We start from the raw sequence: 19554 nt of genomic DNA, 5'->3' as shown, positions 1-19554 counted from the left end.
TAGCAGCTTTACCTTTCCTCTCGGGTGGTTTGAAGAAGTCCTCCGAGAAGAAGACCGAGGACTCCAGGTCTTTGGGGACCTCGTCCCGCAGGTGCTTGAACTGCGGTACCCAGGCTCCCGTGAAGTTCAGTTTGTCGAAGACGTCGACGGCGAGAACTGCGGGGACAGGCACCTCCATCACACGCGGCTCCCAAGCCCTCCCGCGGAGAGCCTGCCCGGACCCGTGCCGTTTTCAACCCGACCAGGACGGCTGTCCGCGATCACCTTTAAACAGAACCTACCTCCACTTCCTGCTGAGTCACACAGCCCGGTGCCTCACTGGGGGTCTCGGGGAGCTCAGGAGGCGCCCCCCGGCCCCCCCCATGGGCGTGTCTTTTCCCTGCAGCTGTGTCCCTGCTGGCAGTCAGCCCTGCAGGCTCCAGGGCGACCCCCCAGGTCTTCCCGCTGAGCCGTTTTTCCAACACCCCCGATACAAAGGGCACCCTCAATTCACTGCACAGGCAAGGGCTGTGCTCCCACCTGAGGCGCTCAGGACCAGGGTGGGTGGGAGCCCTGGAACACGGGAGGCAGGGGCCACTGGCCCCAAAGACTGGGAGGATGGACAGGGCTGGCCTGTGGCCCGAGCCCAGGGAGAACCAAGAAGGAAGCTCTCGGCCCAGTGCAGGGGCGATGGTCCCAACCACAGGGCATCAGAGAAGGACACTGGAGGGGTGTGCGGGCAGAGGCGGGCCAGAGGTTTGGCCGGGACCTGCCTGAAGTCTCTGGAAGGGGCTGGGGGGCAACAGCTACACCAGGTGCCCGTCAGGCGCCCGTGTCCTGTCCGTCCCCGAGAGTCTGCAGGCCGGCTCTGCCAGACCCTCTCTCGGGACAGAGGCCGGAATGCTGGGCGCTCACCCTTCTGTCCCGCCCCAGTGATGACGGGCTCCCAAGCCCACCTCCACCCCAATGCAAGGCAGGTGGCATCCTGGGCTCAGGTGGGCCTGGGAGGTGCAGACCAGCCCGAACATCTTCTGGTCAGGAAGTGAGGGCCCCTCCCTGGGAGCCTGAGAGTTCACGCCAGGGATGCCGCCGCACCTGGGTTAAAGGCTCAGGCTCTCCTGGCGACAGATAATCGGCTAACTCAAGGGGCGATTCCCTGGGAAGGGGCAATCCCTGGGTCCTGCCCGAGCCCCCATGGGGGTGCTAAGTAAACAGTCACGGGAGGAGGAAACCAGCAGCCCCGGCCTGGAGGACGGGCCCCGCTCCAGGGACTCTGCGGCTATGCCTCGGTGGGTAGGCCTGCCCCACCAGGGCTTCCTCCCCAGGAAGGAAGCCGACGTTCAACCCCTGACCCCCAAGCAGCACGTCCTGGGCCCTCGGGGTGACTCAGTCCACAAGCGTTGGCTCTGCTGGTGGCTCGGCTCCCAGCCCAGAGAGGGGGTTCCCCCTCCGCCAGGTGCCAGCTGCCTGTCCCCGGCCCTCTCCCAGGGTCTGTGCCTCTGGGTGAGCCTGGAGGCTGGACCTGCCGCCAGACCCTCCAGCCCACTTCCCCGGGCAGCGCCACACCTAGTTCTGAAGGTAAGAGGACCACCAAGATCCTGCCAGCGTCGACCCTTCTCCCAGAGATGGCGGAGGGGGGCTGCACCTGAGATGGGCCCCGGGGTTCCACCGTCCCCCCCGCCGGGCCCACAGCCTCACTCATGTTGGGGGTGACGATGACGAAGGGCCGCAGGTAGGTCCTCCGCAGGTTTCGGGCCACGTTGCTGAAATAGGCCTCGAAGCGCCTCAGCAGCTGCGCGGTGCCCCCCTCGCTCCGCTGGACCTGCTCCCACGCGGCCCTGGTGCCCGGGGCCAGGAGGGCGCTGCCCGCCTGGACGACGTCCTGGTCAGACAGACAGACGGCGCTCAGCTCATGTGAGCGGCTGGCCGGCGGAGGCCTGGCTGACACGCTGGGGCCCAGGCTCCAGAGAGCCTTTAGGTCACAGGACCAGGCCGGGCCAGGATCAGAAACCGCGAGAGGCTGTGGTCTCAGCTCCAAGGCAGGAGACACGTGTCGGGGGACACTTTGCAGGGGGGTTCACCGTGTGCACCCCGAGACACAAAGGGGAGCAGGCGTGCGGAGACGCCCCCTGTTATATCGGAACCCCCGGTCCCACCAGGAGAGCCTGGCCTGGGAACGGTCGCCCCGTCGCTGAGCCCACAGCAAGGCAACCGAGGACGCGCTGCGGGTTCCAGTTCGGTGACGCTCCCGCCCTGAACACCTCAGATGAACAGGGGGCAGCGTGGGGAGGACACTCGGGCTGTCACGGGGATTCAGGGGCCACAACCCAGGTGGAAACCAGGTCGGAAAACTTCTGTTTGCAAAGAACCGGAAGTGGAAACAAATCCCTGGGCCTCGACTCTCAGACCTGGACTGAAATACAGGTGCGGGAACACTGCCAAGGCCCTGAGGGCTCCGCACGGACAGGGGAGGCCCCCGGGGGCTCTGTGTGGACGGGGAGGCCTTAGAGAGGAGTGAAGGGGAAGCACGAGGCAATGCCACGCCTCACCCGCACCCCTGGCAAGAGCAGCTTATAAACTGGATGAATGCGCCTCTCGCCAGTTACGCTAAAGACACGCCTCAGGGGCTGATCACTTAAAGACAAACAGGACTGTCTGCAGCAGGAGGCGTCAAGCCGTGTGAGAGCAGGACCTCGGAGTTTGGAGGTGGCGGTCCTGGCACCCCCCCTTATGGGCTGTGTGCCCTTGGTTCCCTGCGCCTCAGCTTCCTTAATTGTAAAGCAGGGCGACAGCCGAGCTTCGCACAGGACGTGTGTGGGAACAAGTGGGCCGATTCCTGTAGCCCCCAGGACACTGGCGCGCACACAGTGGCCAGCTGACAGCGGCACCGCTGTCGTCACCATCAGGCCTGTCCCTTTGCCAAGACGCTCCTAACACTTGGAAACGCTTTTGCTGGTCACTGAACTGGCCTGGGCTCACGTCTGAAAAGGGCAGTCTTGCCCTGAGGACACCGGGCCAGACGACCTTCCACGACCAAGCCAGGGCCCCCGGTCCAGCTCACCCCTGCACGTGTGGGGCTCTCTGCCCGCCGCCTTCCTACCTCGTGGAAGTCGGCGTCCCGCGTGGCCGCCAGCTCGAAGCCCTGCTGGCTGCGTTCATGCAGCAGGACGCGGCCCAGCAGCTGGTAGGCCGTCCGCACATCGTTGCCGAAGAGCGCGTCTGTGTGCTGCGTGGCATTGCGTAGCGCCCGGGCCAGCCACAGGGACCGGTCACCGTCCATCCGCGTCTCGTTCCGGCTCAGCTTCTCGTTCTGGGTCGGGGAGCAAGCGCCAGGTCGGCCCTGGGCCCTTCCCCTGACTCAGAATCCACTACTTTCCAGTGGAAATACCCTTGTCAGAAAAGAACTTTAAAAATCCCCAAGCCCCAAAATGAACTTGGACTGATGGCCGTGGCACAAAAAAGGAGGGTCTGTCAGGCTAAAAAGCACTTGGAAAAAGACACCAGGTGGAAGAAGGGAGAGAGGATGCCACCGTGAGTCATGGGCGGATGGCAAGGCGGGGGGCTCGGACGTGGGGACTCTGAGTCTGCAGAACCAGACGCAGGGTGGGATCTGGAAAGGGAAGAGGAGACGGCTGCCGCGGCGCGCCAAACAGATGTGCTGTCTCCGGGCCCTGCCCAGCCTGGGACCAGCATGACCCGTCAGCCTGGAAGTCCACCCTCTTCCTGCATGTCCCCAGGGTGCAGCCTACCATGGCTTTGAGGTCCACGAAGGAGACGGTGGTGCAGTTAAAGAGCTCTGGGGGCAGCCAGCCCTTCTCCCCGCTGCAGTGCCGGACCGCGTTTCCTAGGGAACAGAGAAGGAGCCGCCAAGCCTGAAAGCTGAACTGTGAATGAACCCCTCGGCTGGCCCAGGGCCGGCAGGTACCATAGCCACGAAGCCAACGCTGCTCTTCCCTCAGACCTGGGAACACGCTGACAGCTGCCTGACATTCACAACCGGGCCTTACCGTTGGCCTGAGCTGCCCAGCAACTATGGGTGGACACCTGAGCGAGTCCGTGAAAAGAGAAATCGGCTGAGTGGTCCATTGAGCACCCACCGTGTCCACATGCGCTGCAAGCCCACCCGGATCCCACTCCGGGCTGCTGCTTTCTCTGCACTGACTCACCAGACCTCCCCCGGCCCCCTGTGGCCAGACGCAGCTACCATCCCCGTTTTACGATGAGATGCCAATGCCGTGAACGGTGAGGCAGCTTGTCCGAGCCTCCCCGCCGCCGTCCCCATCCCAGCCACTAGACTCTCTGTATTTTCATTGTGCTCTTTCCAGGTTTTATCATTTACGACAGAGGAAAAAGTTATCTTACCCCCCTGATCACTTTGGCTAAAGGAACTATTTCAACACGGAACTTCCGGTGAGTTCCGATGCCTCGGCCGGCTCTCCCGCAAGCCGCACGCCTCCGTCTAATGTTCTGCCTGGAACGGATGCCACAAGCCACACCCCGCGGTACTTACCCACAGACCCTTTAGGGCACGGCACTGCGGCCGGCTGCCCGAACTTGGTCTGCGGCCACCAGATGCCAGCCTCAAATGCTCTGGGACAGCCGTTGTAGATCACTGGGGTACAGAGGGGAGAAGGCGCTCAGCCTGGCACATCCGTGCACAGACGTGCAGCGCGCTCCACAGGCTCCTCCTGGACGGAGGCCCCGCCCCCGCCAAGAACCAGACCCCTCGCACCCTGCATCGGTGTTAGAGCGGGGGAGGGGACGCAGGCTCTGACCCACGCCTCCTGACGGGCCAGTGGACAGAAGGCCAAGCAGACACAGCTGGACCAGGAGGCTGTCAGGCGCCCCCACCATGCCCCAGGAGTGCGGGGTGCACACACATGCACACACGCACGCACACGCAGACACACAGGCACACACACAGGCACACACACACACACGCAGACACACAGGCACACACACACGTGCATGCACACACAGACACATGCAGGCGCATGCAGAGACGCGCACGCAGACACGCGCGCACATGTAGACACACGTACGCACATGCACACACGCATGCACATGTAGACAGGTGCACACACGCACACACATGCGTGCACACATGCACACGCACACACACAGTGGCCTGTCCCTGCCGTACAGCCTGAGAGGGTCAAGGGCAACGCGGACCTTCGCAGCCGAGGACCGTGACCTCGGCGAAAGGGTTGTCGCAGCGGTTGCACTGGCGGCCAATGACGCCGGGCTTGCAGCTGCACTGGCCAGTGTCCATGTCGCACGCGCGGCTGTGGGAGCCGTGCGGGAAGCAGTCACACGGCAGGCAGGTGTCCTGCGCCGGGGGCCTGTAGTAATTCTCCTGCAAGAGCCAGAAGCAGAGGCTGGACGTCAGACACCGCAGACAACCTACACCTGGAGGGCGTTTCCTGAGCAACGTCAGGGTTCCCGCCCGGCTCCCTGGCCTCCCGGCTGTCCTCCACCCACGGCCTCCAGGCCAGCGGCGTCTGGGGCCCCCAGGACGGACGGGGCAGGTGTGTCCTCCAGGAAAAGACGCCCTCTCTCACATCTCAGCAAACACCGTAAGCCACCATCTGTCCTAAAGAGGAACAGTCATTCAAATGCAGATCTATGCACCAGGGTACCAGGATGGCTGATGGAGGTGTTTTTGTTTTTTTTAATTGTGAGAAATTAGAAGCCACCCGAACATCTGTCACCGGGCAGGTCAAGCTGATGGTCAAGAGCGTGGGCTTCAGTTCTGGGAAGTCCTGGATTTACGCCCAGCTTGGCCATTCACTGGCCACACTGCCCTTGCCAGGACACTTGGCTTCCCAAGGTCCAAGGGTCCCCAGCTGCAAACTGGGCAGACTTGTGGCCAGTGACAGAGGCTTCTGTGTCAGGCAGGGACACGGAACTGTCCCACAGGCGGCTCCAACTGTGTGTCTTCCAGTGCCTGAGGCACTGCATGTGAGCAGTCACTCTGGGAGGGCACACGGTATCACTGTCACTGTTCATACAGTCCTTTCTGCATTTTCTACAATTTTTGATGAAAAAAAAAAACCCTAGGCATGTTTCCCCCAGGTACCCTCCTCACTCTCCTCCTGCCCTGCCCCCCACCAGTGCCATGACCGCCATCTCACACCATGTGGTTTGCGCGGTCCTGATCTGCTAGGGCCCTTATGATTTTTCAGGCGACATCGGAGGCACGGCGGAGCACGCGGGACATGACGCATGTCAGACAGGGCGCCGGGGAGCATCAGAGGGCGCCGTGACGGCAGGTTCCCCTCTTGGGTCAGCAAGCCTGGCCACGGGACAGCGCGTCCCTCCGAGCGGCTACTGTTACGCACAGAATTCTCCTTTGGGACTCAAGTTACCGGCAGCTCACGGCAGTTGTCGACACAACATTCTGAAGGTACGTGGAGTTTTCTGGGAGGCCCAGAGGGCCGGGATTCCCTGTGCTTTGGGCTGAGAACACTGCGGCTGTGCACGAGGACGACAGGCACCCGAGGCAAGGGAGTGGGCAAAGCTTTTCATATTTTAGATGTTGGTCATCACTGGGGACTTCCCTGGTGGTCCAGGGCCTAAGACTCCGCACTCCCAATGCAGGGGGCCCGGGTTTGATCCCTGCAGGGAACTAGATCCCACATGCTGCAAGTAAGAGTTCGTATGCCGCAACTGAAGATCCCGCACGCGGCAACGATCCTGCGTGCCGCAACTGAGACCGGAGCAGGCAAATTCATTAATTAAGTATTTTTTAAACTGTTGGTGATCATTGAGTGGTTTGATAAAAGACCAGGAAAATGACCGATCAGGAGAACCATGTTTGGTGACGAAGACGAGTTAAACTCACAGAAATTGCTTGGTTTCCCGTGACCGTGTGCGGGGCTGAGCCAGCTCACAGGCGAGAACCTGCAAGCTGTGCTCACCCACAGTGAGCCCTGTGAGTACCCAAGCGTGTGTGTGTTCGTGTCCAGGTAGACGTGTGGGCGGGTGTGTGGGTGCGCACGCCCCGCCGTCTCCCTGGGTCCCTGCCGTCCGCCCGCGGCCGGGCCTCACCTTGCACTGGCACTGCCCATTGGTCTTGTTGCAGTCGGGGTCGAAGCCTTTGCTGACAGCACAGTGGCAAGGCCCGCACACAGGGTTCCCCCACCAGCCTCTGGGGCACGGAAGGTCGATCCTGTTGGGAAACCAGATGGCAGACGGAAGGTGTACAGAACTGCCCTTTTTGGAACGAGAGGGATGATGGAGGCCTGGGCCTGGCTGGACTAGTTCTGGGCACCTCCCGCCCCCCTGAGTGGTCCGTTGCCCCCTTGCTGGCCCCCACCTGCAGGACTTAGCATTTTATGACCTATGCCCAGCCTTCCGGGGCCCTGCATCTGGAAGGGTTCTACCTACAATACTGTTATTTTAAAATAATCTGTTTGCTCACCTTTTTCTTCCACCTGCAAGATGCAGGTGAGTGCCCCAACCCAGCTTCCTGTGAGCACCGTGTCAGTAAGTTCTCTCCGCTCAGCACCCCTACACCACGACGCCTGGCCCACGAGGGAGGGCGCTCAGGGACAACCAACCCACTGTCAGGCTGGTTCTTCAGCCAGCCCCACCCAGCGCAGACCGAGCCCAGCTGCCCTGGGCAACCTTCTCCCGGGTCCCGGGAGCACAAGACCGGTGGGATTGGCAGCAATGATGCTTCCCGGGTCCCCGGGGTCAAATGCTGACCACATCCCCATGGATACTGGGAGCAGCCTTTCCTGGGATGTGGAGCCTGCTTCAGTCAGCTCAGAGCAGCCCTGGGCTGGACACGGTGGACTCAGAACCGTCAGACCTGCCCAGTCCCGCCCCCTTGAGGTGCCCGGGCAGACCCTGAAACAGGCGACCTCCACCGTGCCGAGGCCAGGTTCCTCCCTGCCCCGCCCGGTGGCGGCTGCTGCCTGTTGCTGTCACCCTACGCCCACTCCCCACCTGAGCGCTCACTTGAGTGTCCGCTGCTGACCTGTCTGCCTGGGGATGCCCCCCGAGTGTCCTTCAGGCTCCGCAAAATGAAACGCTGTCCTGTGTTTACTATCCTGGCTAACGGCATTCCAGCCGCCCACCTACCGGCCATCAACCTCTCCTACTCACTTGTTCACCTAACCAGCAATTATTAAGTACTGGCTGTGTACACACTAGGGGCATAACGACCAGGATGGGCTGGGAACCAGCAATTATTAAGTACCGACTGTGTACACGCTAGGGGCATAACAAGGACCAGGATGGGCTGGGAACCAGCAATTATTAAGTACCGGCTGTGTACACGCTAGGGGCATAACGACGACCAGGATGGGCTGGGAGCCAGCAATTATTAAGTACCGGCTGTGTACACGCTCGGGGCATAACGACGACCAGGATGGGCTGGGAACCAGCAATTATTAAGTACCGGCTGTGTACACGCTCGGGGCATAACGACGACCAGGATGGGCTGGGAACCAGCAATTATTAAGTACCGGCTGTGTACACGCTCGGGGCATAACGACGACCAGGATGGGCTGGGAACCAGCAATTATTAAGTACCGACTGTGTACACGCTCGGGGCATAACGACGACCAGGATGGGCTGGGAACCAGCAATTATTAAGTACCGGCTGTGTACACACTCGGGGCATAACAACGACCAGGAGGGGCTGGGGCTCCAGGCTGGTGCTGATGGGTCTACATCAACAGTGTGGGGATCCCAGAGGCTTGGTGTCGCACCCCTTCTCGCTGTCTCCTCAGCCCTGCCTTGCGGGCATCGCCAGCCCTTGGGGACGCCGCACGGCCTCCCAGCTGGTCCCTTTGCCTCTGCCTTCCGTCTGCTTCCACCACACTCCACCTGTGAGCTGGGGGCGCTCTGACACCCAGACCTGATCCTGCCCCTTTTCTGCGGAGCCCCTGCGGCCTCTACAAAGCCCAGCTCTGTTCCCGGTTTGCAGGCAGGCCCTCTACCCAGGCCTGTGCGTCTCCCCGGCGCAGAACATGCTGGGACAGCACGCGCCGGCTCTGCCCGGGACCCACGCGCTGAGCTCCTTAGACGGGTCTCATCCCATCACTGCTCTCCGGCCCTGCCCCCTTGGTGTCCCCGCTGGAACGCCCCAGCCCCGCTGACTCCCAACCCGCCATCATCCAACGGGCTGTGCGGTGCCGAGGGCGGTGCTGCATCCGGGTCACGGGTGGGGTTACAGCACACACTCCGGTCCCCAGTGGACAAAAAGCAGGGCGAGGTGTCCCGGCCAGGCGCAGCAGGCTGGCACCGCGCGGCTTCTGTGCCAGGACGGCCCGGCACTGGCCGAGGACCAGCAACCTTCACCGCATCACGTCCCAAAGGGGCTGGAGCCTTGGTGTGTGAAGGACCTCGTGGCCCCACCTGGGAGAAAGTGCTCATCCTGTGATGACTACACACCTGGACCGCGGGGGCCTGGAGACCAAGATGCCCCCAGTGAATTACACCAGGACTCTACGCGCACAGCAGAGATGACTGCCACTCCCGACTTGAAAGATAAAGTGTTTTCCGTAATTACGCTCATCTTCCCGTATCTCAGCGACCGCCTGCTCTGTGCACAGCTGGGCTCTTGATAAATGAGCTGTGCTGTGCGTTTCTGGGGTGGAAACATGCTCAGTGGGGTTAGTGTGAGATGCCCAACTGGATTCTCGTTTATTTCATGCCAAATTGAAAAAGATATGTCCTTGTTATCCTGAACCATACGTATTTGGGGGTTAAATAGCAAAGAGGAGAGAACAGGTCAGGAGGAGAAGTAGCCACGTGGACCCTGAAAGCGAGGGCGCACTCTCACCTGTTCTCGCAGTACTGCCCGTAGTGGCCGGACCCACACTCGCACACGTAGCCCCGCGGGGAGTCGGGGCTGTGCACGCAGGCTGCCACGTGCTTGCAGGGGTTCACATGACACGCGTCCACACACTTCCTTCCAAAGTACCCTGCGGGGACAGGCCAGCGTTAGCCCACCCCAGGATCTGGCTTTGCGAGTCCGCTTTCCAGAGCGACACCCTCTGTGTTAGGATGTGCTAGCAATCTGCGGCTTCCCCAAGCCTCGACTTGCCATGCCGCTCTGCAGAGGAAAGTGGCAGAGCCTCTCGGAGTCCCAGGAAGCACAAACGCTCGGGGGGGTCAGACCTGGAAACGCAGAGATGAGGGCCTGCCTCCCAGGCCCCCCGGGAGGGCTCACAGCGGGTGGGTACCAGCTGAGGACAGCCACATCACCTCCAAATTCAGAGACAACCCCTGAACATATTATTTTTTAAATGTGCGCCTTTCACAGACTCTCCCTCATCTCAGTATATGCCCTGAGGATCCAACCGGAAGTGTCCCCTGTCCCCCACGTGAAGAAGACACAGGACACAGGGACACTCCTTAGTTACGAAACAAAGCTCAGGGCGCCCCAGACCCCCAGAGAGGTGATGGGGGAGCCGCTGCCCAACTCGGCTTTCCACAATGTGCTTTAAACACCAAAGGCGTCACCCTCCACCGACGGGCACCAGGAAAGGGGGGCTGTGGGCGCCCACCTCTGTCGCAGATGCAGGAGTAGCCGTCCCAGGTGTCGTGGCAGTGGCTATGCTGCGGGCAGGGGCTAGAGGAGCAGGGGTCCTCCACGTCACAGCCATCTTTCACCCTGACCTTGAGGGCGTCCTTCATGTTCAGCGTGGCGATATTGGTGGCCGTCTCCCCCATTCTCACACCCTGCGTTAAAGAAGGGCAGCCAGAGTTGGTGTTGGGGCCTTGGGGCTGGAGGAACCCCAGAAGGTAACCAGGGGTTAAGAGAACCCCAAATTCTCTTGGGTCCCTTGTTTTAAAAGCTACGCCTCATTTATCGAAAGGGCTGGGACTGGTGGGGGGACGGCAGGGATGAGGGGCACTTCTGCTCCCCCCAGGCGTGGATCCCAGGCAGGGGGACAGGCCACCCGGAGTGAAGACGGAATGATTCCATATTCCGATAATTCCATGGTGAGGGTCACGGAGGAAAAATAATGAGGATGATGCGCGAGCACGGCCGCTGATGAAAGTGAGCAGGGAGCTCCTGGGAGGAGGGGGCACGTGCCGAGGTGGGGGGGCCACCCGTGCGAGGCACCTCAGGGCCAGATTGCCCGGGGGCGGGGCGGGGGCTCAGGGGAAGGAACTAAGGATTGATTTCCCTGCAGCGGGGCTGGGGTTTGGGGGCGCAGGCAGAAGCAGGGAACACCTGGTCTAGGGGACGAGCGAGGGACCCGTCCAGGTGAGCACGGGGGGTGGGGCTGGTGCAGGCAGCGAGGGGCAGGTTCTGGAAGTGACATGAAGACAGAGCTGCAGGCGGCCGACCGTGGCGTGGCTGTGAGGAGAACTCGAGGGGAAGCCTGGGAGAGGAGGGGGCTCTAAGCGGGAAACTGGGTTTGCTGAAGCTGGGTTGGCGATTAGAGAAGTCATTCGTTTACTGAAAACTAACAGGATGACCAAGGACACCAACTGCGGTGCTGGCCACCCCTGAGCAGGACGCGGCGGGCCAGGGCCGGGCTCGGGGAGGGTACCTGCATGCAGCCCCGGAAACCGCGGCGCACGGAGACCTTGTCTTCAGACACGCCACCCACGATGAGGCTTCTCATCTTCAACCCAGGAAGCTGGTTCCCGATCTGCACCGTGTCCTGTGCAAAGAGAGGGGCTGCATGCACCATCTGGAAACGTCTGGCTGGAAAGAATTTGCTCAAAGGCTAAAATGCAGTCGCACTGGCAAGCCCCTCACAGCCTGAGGACGTCTGTGCCTCCAAACAGAGGGCCCGGCTCAGCCTTCTCCGTGGAGAACACGGCTGTTTGTGTGTGTGATGGGCAGGGTGCAGGAAGCCGTCAGAGGACATGTGTCCATGTCCCAGCCCAGCCAAGATGGGCATCTGGGGGGATGAGGGCCACCCTTCCCTCTCTGTCGTGGGCACCGCCAACAAGCCGCTGCGTGAAAAAGCTTGACAAACTAGAAAGTGGCAGCGAGTGGAAAACACGTCCACAGGGGCAGGAATCTAGAAGAGTCTCAGCTGGACCCTTAGGCTCAGGCAGGTGCACACGGAGAACACGGCAGTTCACTCCCAGAACCAGGTGTAAGGCGAGCCTGGACTCCAAAAGCACTGAGGGACCACGAGTAGCCCCTGAAGCGCGTGGGGGTCCCGTACAGATGCCTCCGGTTACCTGGCTGCAAACCTTGGAAATCCAGCAGGGCTCAGCACGTGTCCTCTGAGTCGCCCTGCCTGGAATGCCACCTGCCCATCTGGGACGCGCAAACCTCTCTGGTGTCCCACAGCCCCCTCTGGAACCTGGATCTCATTGCTCCCCCACCCATATCCATCTCTGTACCCCGAGGCACAGCACTGAGCGTGCAGCTGCGGCGCAAGCCAGCTTTGCTACGAGAAACCTCTGCTGACGGCACCAATGGCATCGTGATGGGACGCACAGACGGACCAAGTCCAGTGCCTGACGCCAGGAGGGGACCATCTGGAAAGGGGATGAGGTGCAGATTCCAGTGTCCTCAGCACAGGAGGAACACGAGACCCGAATTCAGGGAAGCCCAGAAAGCGCTTCCTCGAATCCACAAGGGCTCTGGCAGGGCCTGACACCTGGAGGGGTCGCTCTGTTTACCCACAGGCCCAGTGAAGGGGTCTGGGCTTCCCTGGTGGCGCAGCGTATAAGAATCCGCCTGCCAATGCAGGGGACACGGGTTCGATCCCTGGTCCAGGAAGATCCCACATGCTGCAGAGCAACTAGGCCCGCGAGCCACAACTACTGAAGCCCGCCTGCCTAGAGCCCGCGAGCCGCAACTAGAGAAAGCCCGCACGCAGCAATGAAGACCCAACACAGCCAAAAATAAATAAATAAATAAAAATTAAAAACAACAACAAAAAATATAGCACTGTGATGTACATAATGTGATACACTATGTACTGTGGTACAGCTACACTGGGATGTGCTAGTGGTTTCCCAGTGAAGGGGTCTGTTCCAAAGGGGGTACAGGTGCGCACTCACCTGGTCCACCCCATAGTCCAAGGTCATGACTGCCAGGTACTTGATGTCTTTGCCCTCCTTGGCACTCTTCAGTTCTATCAACAGGTGGTGCCACTCCCCGTCAGCCACGCGCGACCTGGACAGTCTCATGGACACCACATCCGAGGGGCCGTGGGACACCTCAAACTGGACGTAGTTGTTCAGGATCTGTAGGACGGGGAGAGCTACACTAGTCACTGAGGAGATGATGACAAAATACAAGATACATTGCAATCACTTAAGTAACAAAAACACGCAAACAGACTTACCACAGGCCACTGGATCAAAGATGGACTTAAAAATTAGGCAAAGTTTAATTTGCCGTTGCCTGTACGTAACACTCTTCAGAATTACATGCCTCTTCTATGGTAAGAAGTGTCGAACGTTGACAGAGGTCAAGTAAGAGAAAGCCCGTTGGACTTAAGTAAGGGGAACAACCACAGATTCAGGTGACTACTGGGCTCTTATTTTTGGATGTAAATGTTTCATCTTATGAGACAAGATTCAGGCCACCATGTTCAAATATATGAATGAAAAAAGAGAAATCAGCATTATAACTGGCCTAAGATGTTCACATTTTAAGAAAATGTAGCTGGGGCAATGCTGAGATCATGCTTCCCTTTCCCCAGTGAAGGATTGGGTAGTTTGGACCCACCTTCCTCCTGAGAACACCTAGGAAAATGAGACGAAAAGTTAAGGCACACCTGTCTCAGGCATCAGAGCGACCCAAGTCCCTGCAAGTTACAGAAGCACGACCAGGGAGAAAATGGGAATCTGCAGAAATAAGCTTAGCGCGTTGCCACGTGGCTGTCAGCGGGTCCTGGGAGGCACAGCTGAGGCTGACAGCTGTGCAAAGCTTTCTTGGTTCATGAGGCTGGGAGGAGAGAAACTGGAACTCAGAGCCTGCCCAGGGTGAGGGCTGACAACCAGAAGCAAACATGGGGGATGGGACACCACCATCTTAGTTTCAAATTCTCTCTAGTTTTTCAACATGATGCCCAGCATTCAATCAAAAATAACCAAGTACGTGAGGAGACAGGACCGTGTGCTTGAAATAGACCCATGGGAATCCAGACGAGAGAGTCATCAGACACAGACTTGAAAATAGTGATGGGAACCACAGAGCTTTCAAGGAAACAGATTCAGGTACCAGCAGACTCTTATTTCTGGCTCTAATTTTTCCATTTCATGAAATTAGACTCAAACTACCAAGTTTAAATACATGTAAGATTGTAAATCAACTATATTTCAATTAAAACATACATGTGAGAAATATAAAAAAAACAGCGTTGTAACTAATCTAAGATACTCATGTTTAAAGATAACTTCAACTTAAAGAGCAGGTTAAAAAAAAACTATTAGTGCCCTGGTTAAAAGAGACACGCCTGAAATGTAAGGAAACAGAAATGCTGGAAGGAGAAAGACAGAAAAAGCTACATCACGGAAACACCAACAAAGAGAAAGCTGGTTTATGAGACAAAGTAGACTTTAAGGCAAAAATAATTATGAGAGATAAGGAGGACTTTCATCGTGATAACAGCCAATATTCCAGAAAGAGAAAACGATTCTAAATTTGCATGTACCAATAACGCAGCCTCCGAACCTCCAAAGCAAAAACTGACAGATCTGAAAGGATAAGAGATGAGCCACAATCAACGTTGGAGATTTTTTGGTTTTGGTTTCGTTTTTTTTTTCCTCTCACTGTTGTGGCCTCTCCCATTGCGGAGCACAGGCTCCGACGCGCAGGCTCAGCGGCCATGGCTCACGGGCCCAGCCGCTCCGCGGCATGTGGGATCTTCCCGGACCGGGGCACGAACCCATGTCCCCTGCATCGGCAGGCGGACTCTCAACCACTGCGCCACCAGGGAAGCCCATGGTTGGCGATTTTTAACTCACCTCTCTCAGTAACTGAGCAGACAGACCCCCAAAATCAATAAAGATATAGAAAATTGGAATGCTACGTGAACAAACGTCACCTGCTTGACATATAGAGAACGCCACAGAATACAACTGCAGCGCACACATTCTTTCCAAGTATAGCTAGAATATTCGCAAAAATGACTGAATGCTGGGCTCTAAAGCAAGTCTCAACACATCTCAAAGGTCTGAAATCATACCACGTATGTTCTCTGACCTGCAATTATGCTAGAAACATCAAATGATTTACTAGAAAATGCCCCCTGTTTGCTGAGAGGTATACTTGTGAATACCCGATGGGTCAAAGAAGAAATCATGATGGAAAATAGAAAATGTATTTAGCTGATGATAAAGACAACGCAACTAATAATGTACTTTGATTTTTCGCCTCAACTGAGAGTCAACTGAAGAGGATAATTTTTCACCTTTTCACATTTTGTTTCCTTTCATTCCACAGAAGTCTGAGTCAACTCATTCATTTCCCTGGCCATTCTCTTTCGCTGTCCTTGCTAACAAAAAACCCCAAAGCCAGCAGATCAACAATGAAATGACGGACGTCTACAAACAAAAGCAACGTCTGCAGAACGATCCCAGGACAGTGGCCGTTAACTACTTACCACCTTAGATCTGCCCCCGGATTTAGGAGAGGTGTTTAACAGCAGCCACGTTAGCCCGCTTGACAATGAAGGTGGATTTAGGGCGCCTAAGAGCAATTACCCAAACTGTTTGGGCGGTAGGATGACTATGTACCTTGTCTGGCCTGCTGTGGAGGCCGGAACACCTAGACTCCTGCACCCAGAGCTCAGGGGGCCTGCAGGAGGCCTGCATCCCAAAAACGCCATGTGAAAATAACCCGGAACACGCCTGTGATCCCCAGCTGACCAGCCTTTGGAAACTGCCCCGAGGCGGCCTGCTGGGTGGGCACTGGGGTCTGGTGGATCCCCCCGAGGTCACCACTCTTGCCACCCAGCCTTCCACAGGGAGGAGCTGGCCACAGCTCCTGGCAAAAGCCCTTCATTTTTGGATTAGCTACCCGTAACGTAATTCCTCAAACAATATGGGAGTTTGTGGCTTTGGGTGTTGTTCCGCAGAAAGCATACTTTTTCCGACACGGAGCCCACTGCCAATGACCACCTGCAAGCTCCCATTCATCACCTGAACCAGCCAATTTAATCTGTTCCAACAGGGAAACCAGCACAGAGGAAAGTACCATCCCCGGGCAGAAGGGTGCCTGCCAAGTTCTGGCCCAGAGCTGGCTTCTGGGACCGCCTGATAAACTGATAAAATTACTGGTTAATAAGGGATAAACGATGACGGCTGTAATTATCCCAGAGGCACAAACTGCGCCTTCAGTGCAACCCAAACGGGCCTGCGCTGGAGACACTCCTGAGCAGTGATGCGGGGGAGGGAACAGGTGAGGGGGAGGGGGCAGGTGAGAGGTGAGGGACAGGTGAGGGACAGGTGAGGGGCAGGTGAGCGGTGAGGGGACAGGTGAGGGGTGAGGGGGCGGGTGAGGGGACAGGTGAGGGGTGAGGGACAGGTGAGGGACAGGTGAGGTGCAGGTGAGCGGTGAGGGGACAGGTGAGGGGTGAGGGGGCAGGTGAGGGGTGAGGGGACGGGTGAGGGGTGAGGGGGCGGGTGAGGGGGCAGGTGAGGGGTGAGGGGGCAGGTGAGGGGTGAGGGGGCAGGTAAGGGGTGAGGGGACAGGTGAGGGGTGAGGGGGCAGGTGAGGGGCAGGTGAGGGGTTAGGGGACAGGTGAGGGGTAAGGGGGCGGGTGAGGGGACAGGTGAGGGGTGAGGGGCCAGGTGAGGGGCAGGTGAGGGGTGAGGGGACAGGTGAGGGGTGAGGGGGCAGGTGAGGGGTGAGGGGACAGGTGAGGGGTGAGGGGGCAGGTGAGGGGTGAGGGACAGGTGAGGGGTGAGGGGGCAGGTGAGGGGTGAGGGACAGGTTCGAGAAGAGATGGGGGTCCCGCCTGGGCTCTGAGCCCCCAGCCCCCACCAGGCAGGGTTAGTCAGGCCTCCCTGGGGCCCCATCCTCACATCTCTGTTGCCAGGCATTGAGGTGGTCACCTCCCCGTCCTTCACACGGGGGACCAGCAGCGGGTGTGGGGAGACAGAAGACACCAGGCTCCCCGCGCACGCATCGGGAAGGCTAGGCTTCGGGGCGGAGCTACGTGAGCCTCTGGCTGCGTCACTCAGGTGCACACCCGCCCTGCAGGTGCCGGACATGGACCTCACTCACCTGGAGATGGAGCCTGGAAGACACGCCCGCCGTGGCCTCCATCAGCACACCATCCTCCTTCCTGGTCCGGAACATGAGCCCCAGGTACCAGGGCACGGAGATGGTGATGTCCAGGTCGCTCCAGGACACGACGCTCTCCCCACTGAAGCGCTGGGGGTGGGGCATGACTGTGGACACAGACACGGGGACCTCCCCAAATCAGATGGGCCTCTGAGAATCCTTTTTAGCTGTAGGGGACGGGACAGGCCCCCAAGGAGGGGGAGGGAAGAAACCCTGGGCCTTTCTCATTCTGACTCAAAGGCCGGTCTCAGACTTCCGTTTGTACAGCACTAGCCCTCTGAGCCCAGGAGCCGTGGGCTCTGCAAAAGCCCACCCCCACCAGGGACGCTGGCCACCTTCCTGAGCAGTCAGGCTGAGGCCTGGGGGTTCTCAACCTCGGCCAGTGTACAGTAAGGGGCTCTCAGGCAGAGCGGGACAGCCCAGGACCCCCGGGCCCAGTGGAGGGGCCCTGTGCGCCTGGCCTATCTGTCCCGCCCCACACCTGCCAGGTTGGGAGCCCAGGGGTCGTACGGAGGGTGGCCTCCTGGTGGGACCGCGTGAGCCTGCGGTGAACCCTGCGCACAGACCTCAACCCTGCAGGCTGACCGCCCTCAGCCGGTGTCTGGGGTGGATTTCCCAGCCTGAGGCACACAGGCCACTGTGCCTCCGCTCCTGGTGACGGGCACAGAGAGGGGAAGGCTGCGGGCCAGCCGAGGGCTCCCAGATGGTTTGGGGGGGACCAGGGAGGTGGCACTGGGGGTACCAGCAGCCTCATCCAATCTGTCACACTTGGAAAAACTGTGGACGCCAGACAGACCCGTAGGCAGGATGACGCTGAGTCAAACCAGCTTCATCACTTTGCCTCCAGAGCCCCGCGTATCACAGGCATCGGGGAGGGACAGACACCTGGCCCAGCCCAGAATCTCACCCCAATTCCTCCACGAGGGACGGCACAGTTATCACCACGGGTGTTGAACAGCACAGGGCCTGCCAGGTGGGGACCACCTTTGGGGGCGACTCAGCGCCGTGAGCCCCGGCAGCTGTTTCCTGCTCTTACGAACCCAAGCCCCGGCAGCTGTTTTCTCTGGCACAGCCGTAGCCGGACTCTCGGCCTCCATAACAGGAACTCCATGGGCGTGGACGGCCCCGCCGGCGCTGTGTCCACCCGGGCCTCTGCCCCTCCCTGTGACCTGAGCTTCCCGCACACGGTGATCAGCCGGGGCCGGGCCTAACCTGTCCACAAGCCCAGCCCACCTGCTGCCCGGAAAATAGACCTTCGGGGCCTTGAAAGGTGCCCAGTGCTTTGTGTCACAAAGAGTCGGGCCCTGGGACTTCCCTGGTGGTCCAGTGGCTAAGACTCTGCACTCCCAATGCAGGGGGCCCAGGTTCGATCCCTGGTCGGGAAACTAGATCCCACATGCTGCAACTAAAGATTCCGCATGCCGCAAATGAAAGACCCAGCACACAGCCACGACGATCCTGCGTGCTCTCAACAAGACCTGACGCAGCCAAATAAACAAATACATATTTAAAAAAACAAAATCGAAAAAGCGGGCCCTGGCCGGTAACTGCGTCCCGAGCAAGGACTGGGATGTAATCCAATTCCACGTCACGTGTCTCAGCTCCATCACTAACAGCCCTGGGCAGGCGGACCGCCCAGCACAGGTAAGCTGCCCGCTGGCTCCACCCCTTTCACCTGCACTGATGGAACGAACTTTGCTCTCCTCCAGAACACTCTGTCACAGGTTCCACCTATTTCTGCTTCAATGACTCCTTAGAGAATCTCGGGAAAGCTGTGGCCCCCACCCCCCGAAAAAGTCACACTCGGACCCCCCAGCCCATCCTGTGGGGCACACGGGCCGAGGGGAGGAGCGTCTGACTTCCAAGGAGAGGCCGTGGGTTGCAGGCCAGTGAGCGGCTCCAGGCAGGACTTCTCCTGGCCGTCGACTCGCTAATGAGCTCCGGGCATCTCCAAGGCGGATCCGGGGAGCTCCCCCAAGCTTATCTGGCCTCAATCTCGTCCTTTTCACCTTAAAGGCATCAGTGATTTTTAAATGATGACAGTGATTTAACACCAGACTGCTTCAAAATGAATGAATTGTTTAAAACCTGCCGGTATCTACAACTACAGGGGTGGGGTCAGGGGAGAGGCCCAGGCCTTGATGCTCACAACGCGGTCCAGCGGGGAAGCAGGCAGCTGGAGGAGCCCCTGGGATGCCGAGAAGGGGCATGGGGGTGCTGGCCCCGGGGAACTGGCCCTTCGGGCCTCAGGGTGCCCGTGAGGAGGCACACAGCCACCGGGAGGCCCCGCCAGGCCCCACCTCGCTTCTCTGACCCTCATGGACCCAACCTCACACTGGCCC

The 19554-nt window shown here is 59.1% G+C and overlaps 1 protein-coding gene across 1 annotated transcript in view; it reads right to left on the bottom strand.

The window, feature by feature from the left end:
- Positions 1-19554, bottom strand: part of CELSR1 (cadherin EGF LAG seven-pass G-type receptor 1) — a 152063-nt gene that overhangs the window by 27366 nt on the left and 105143 nt on the right. Inside the window, exons 9-20 of the mRNA XM_079937142.1 lie at positions 17153-17319; positions 12976-13161; positions 11499-11612; positions 10503-10677; positions 9776-9917; positions 7030-7150; positions 5152-5335; positions 4490-4591; positions 3729-3823; positions 3080-3289; positions 1678-1861; positions 13-156 (exon numbers count right to left, since the gene is read on the bottom strand). Coding sequence (XP_079793268.1) covers positions 13-156; positions 1678-1861; positions 3080-3289; positions 3729-3823; positions 4490-4591; positions 5152-5335; positions 7030-7150; positions 9776-9917; positions 10503-10677; positions 11499-11612; positions 12976-13161; positions 17153-17319 — 1824 coding nt within the window. The remainder of the gene's footprint in view (positions 1-12; positions 157-1677; positions 1862-3079; positions 3290-3728; positions 3824-4489; positions 4592-5151; positions 5336-7029; positions 7151-9775; positions 9918-10502; positions 10678-11498; positions 11613-12975; positions 13162-17152; positions 17320-19554) is intronic.

This window comes from Stenella coeruleoalba, assembly GCF_951394435.1.
Source record: "Stenella coeruleoalba genome assembly, chromosome: 11".
In the NCBI taxonomy this organism is placed as follows: Eukaryota; Metazoa; Chordata; class Mammalia; order Artiodactyla; family Delphinidae; genus Stenella; species Stenella coeruleoalba.
The sequence above is the reverse complement of the archived record's forward strand: the minus strand, read 5'-3'. Positions and strand labels throughout refer to the sequence as shown.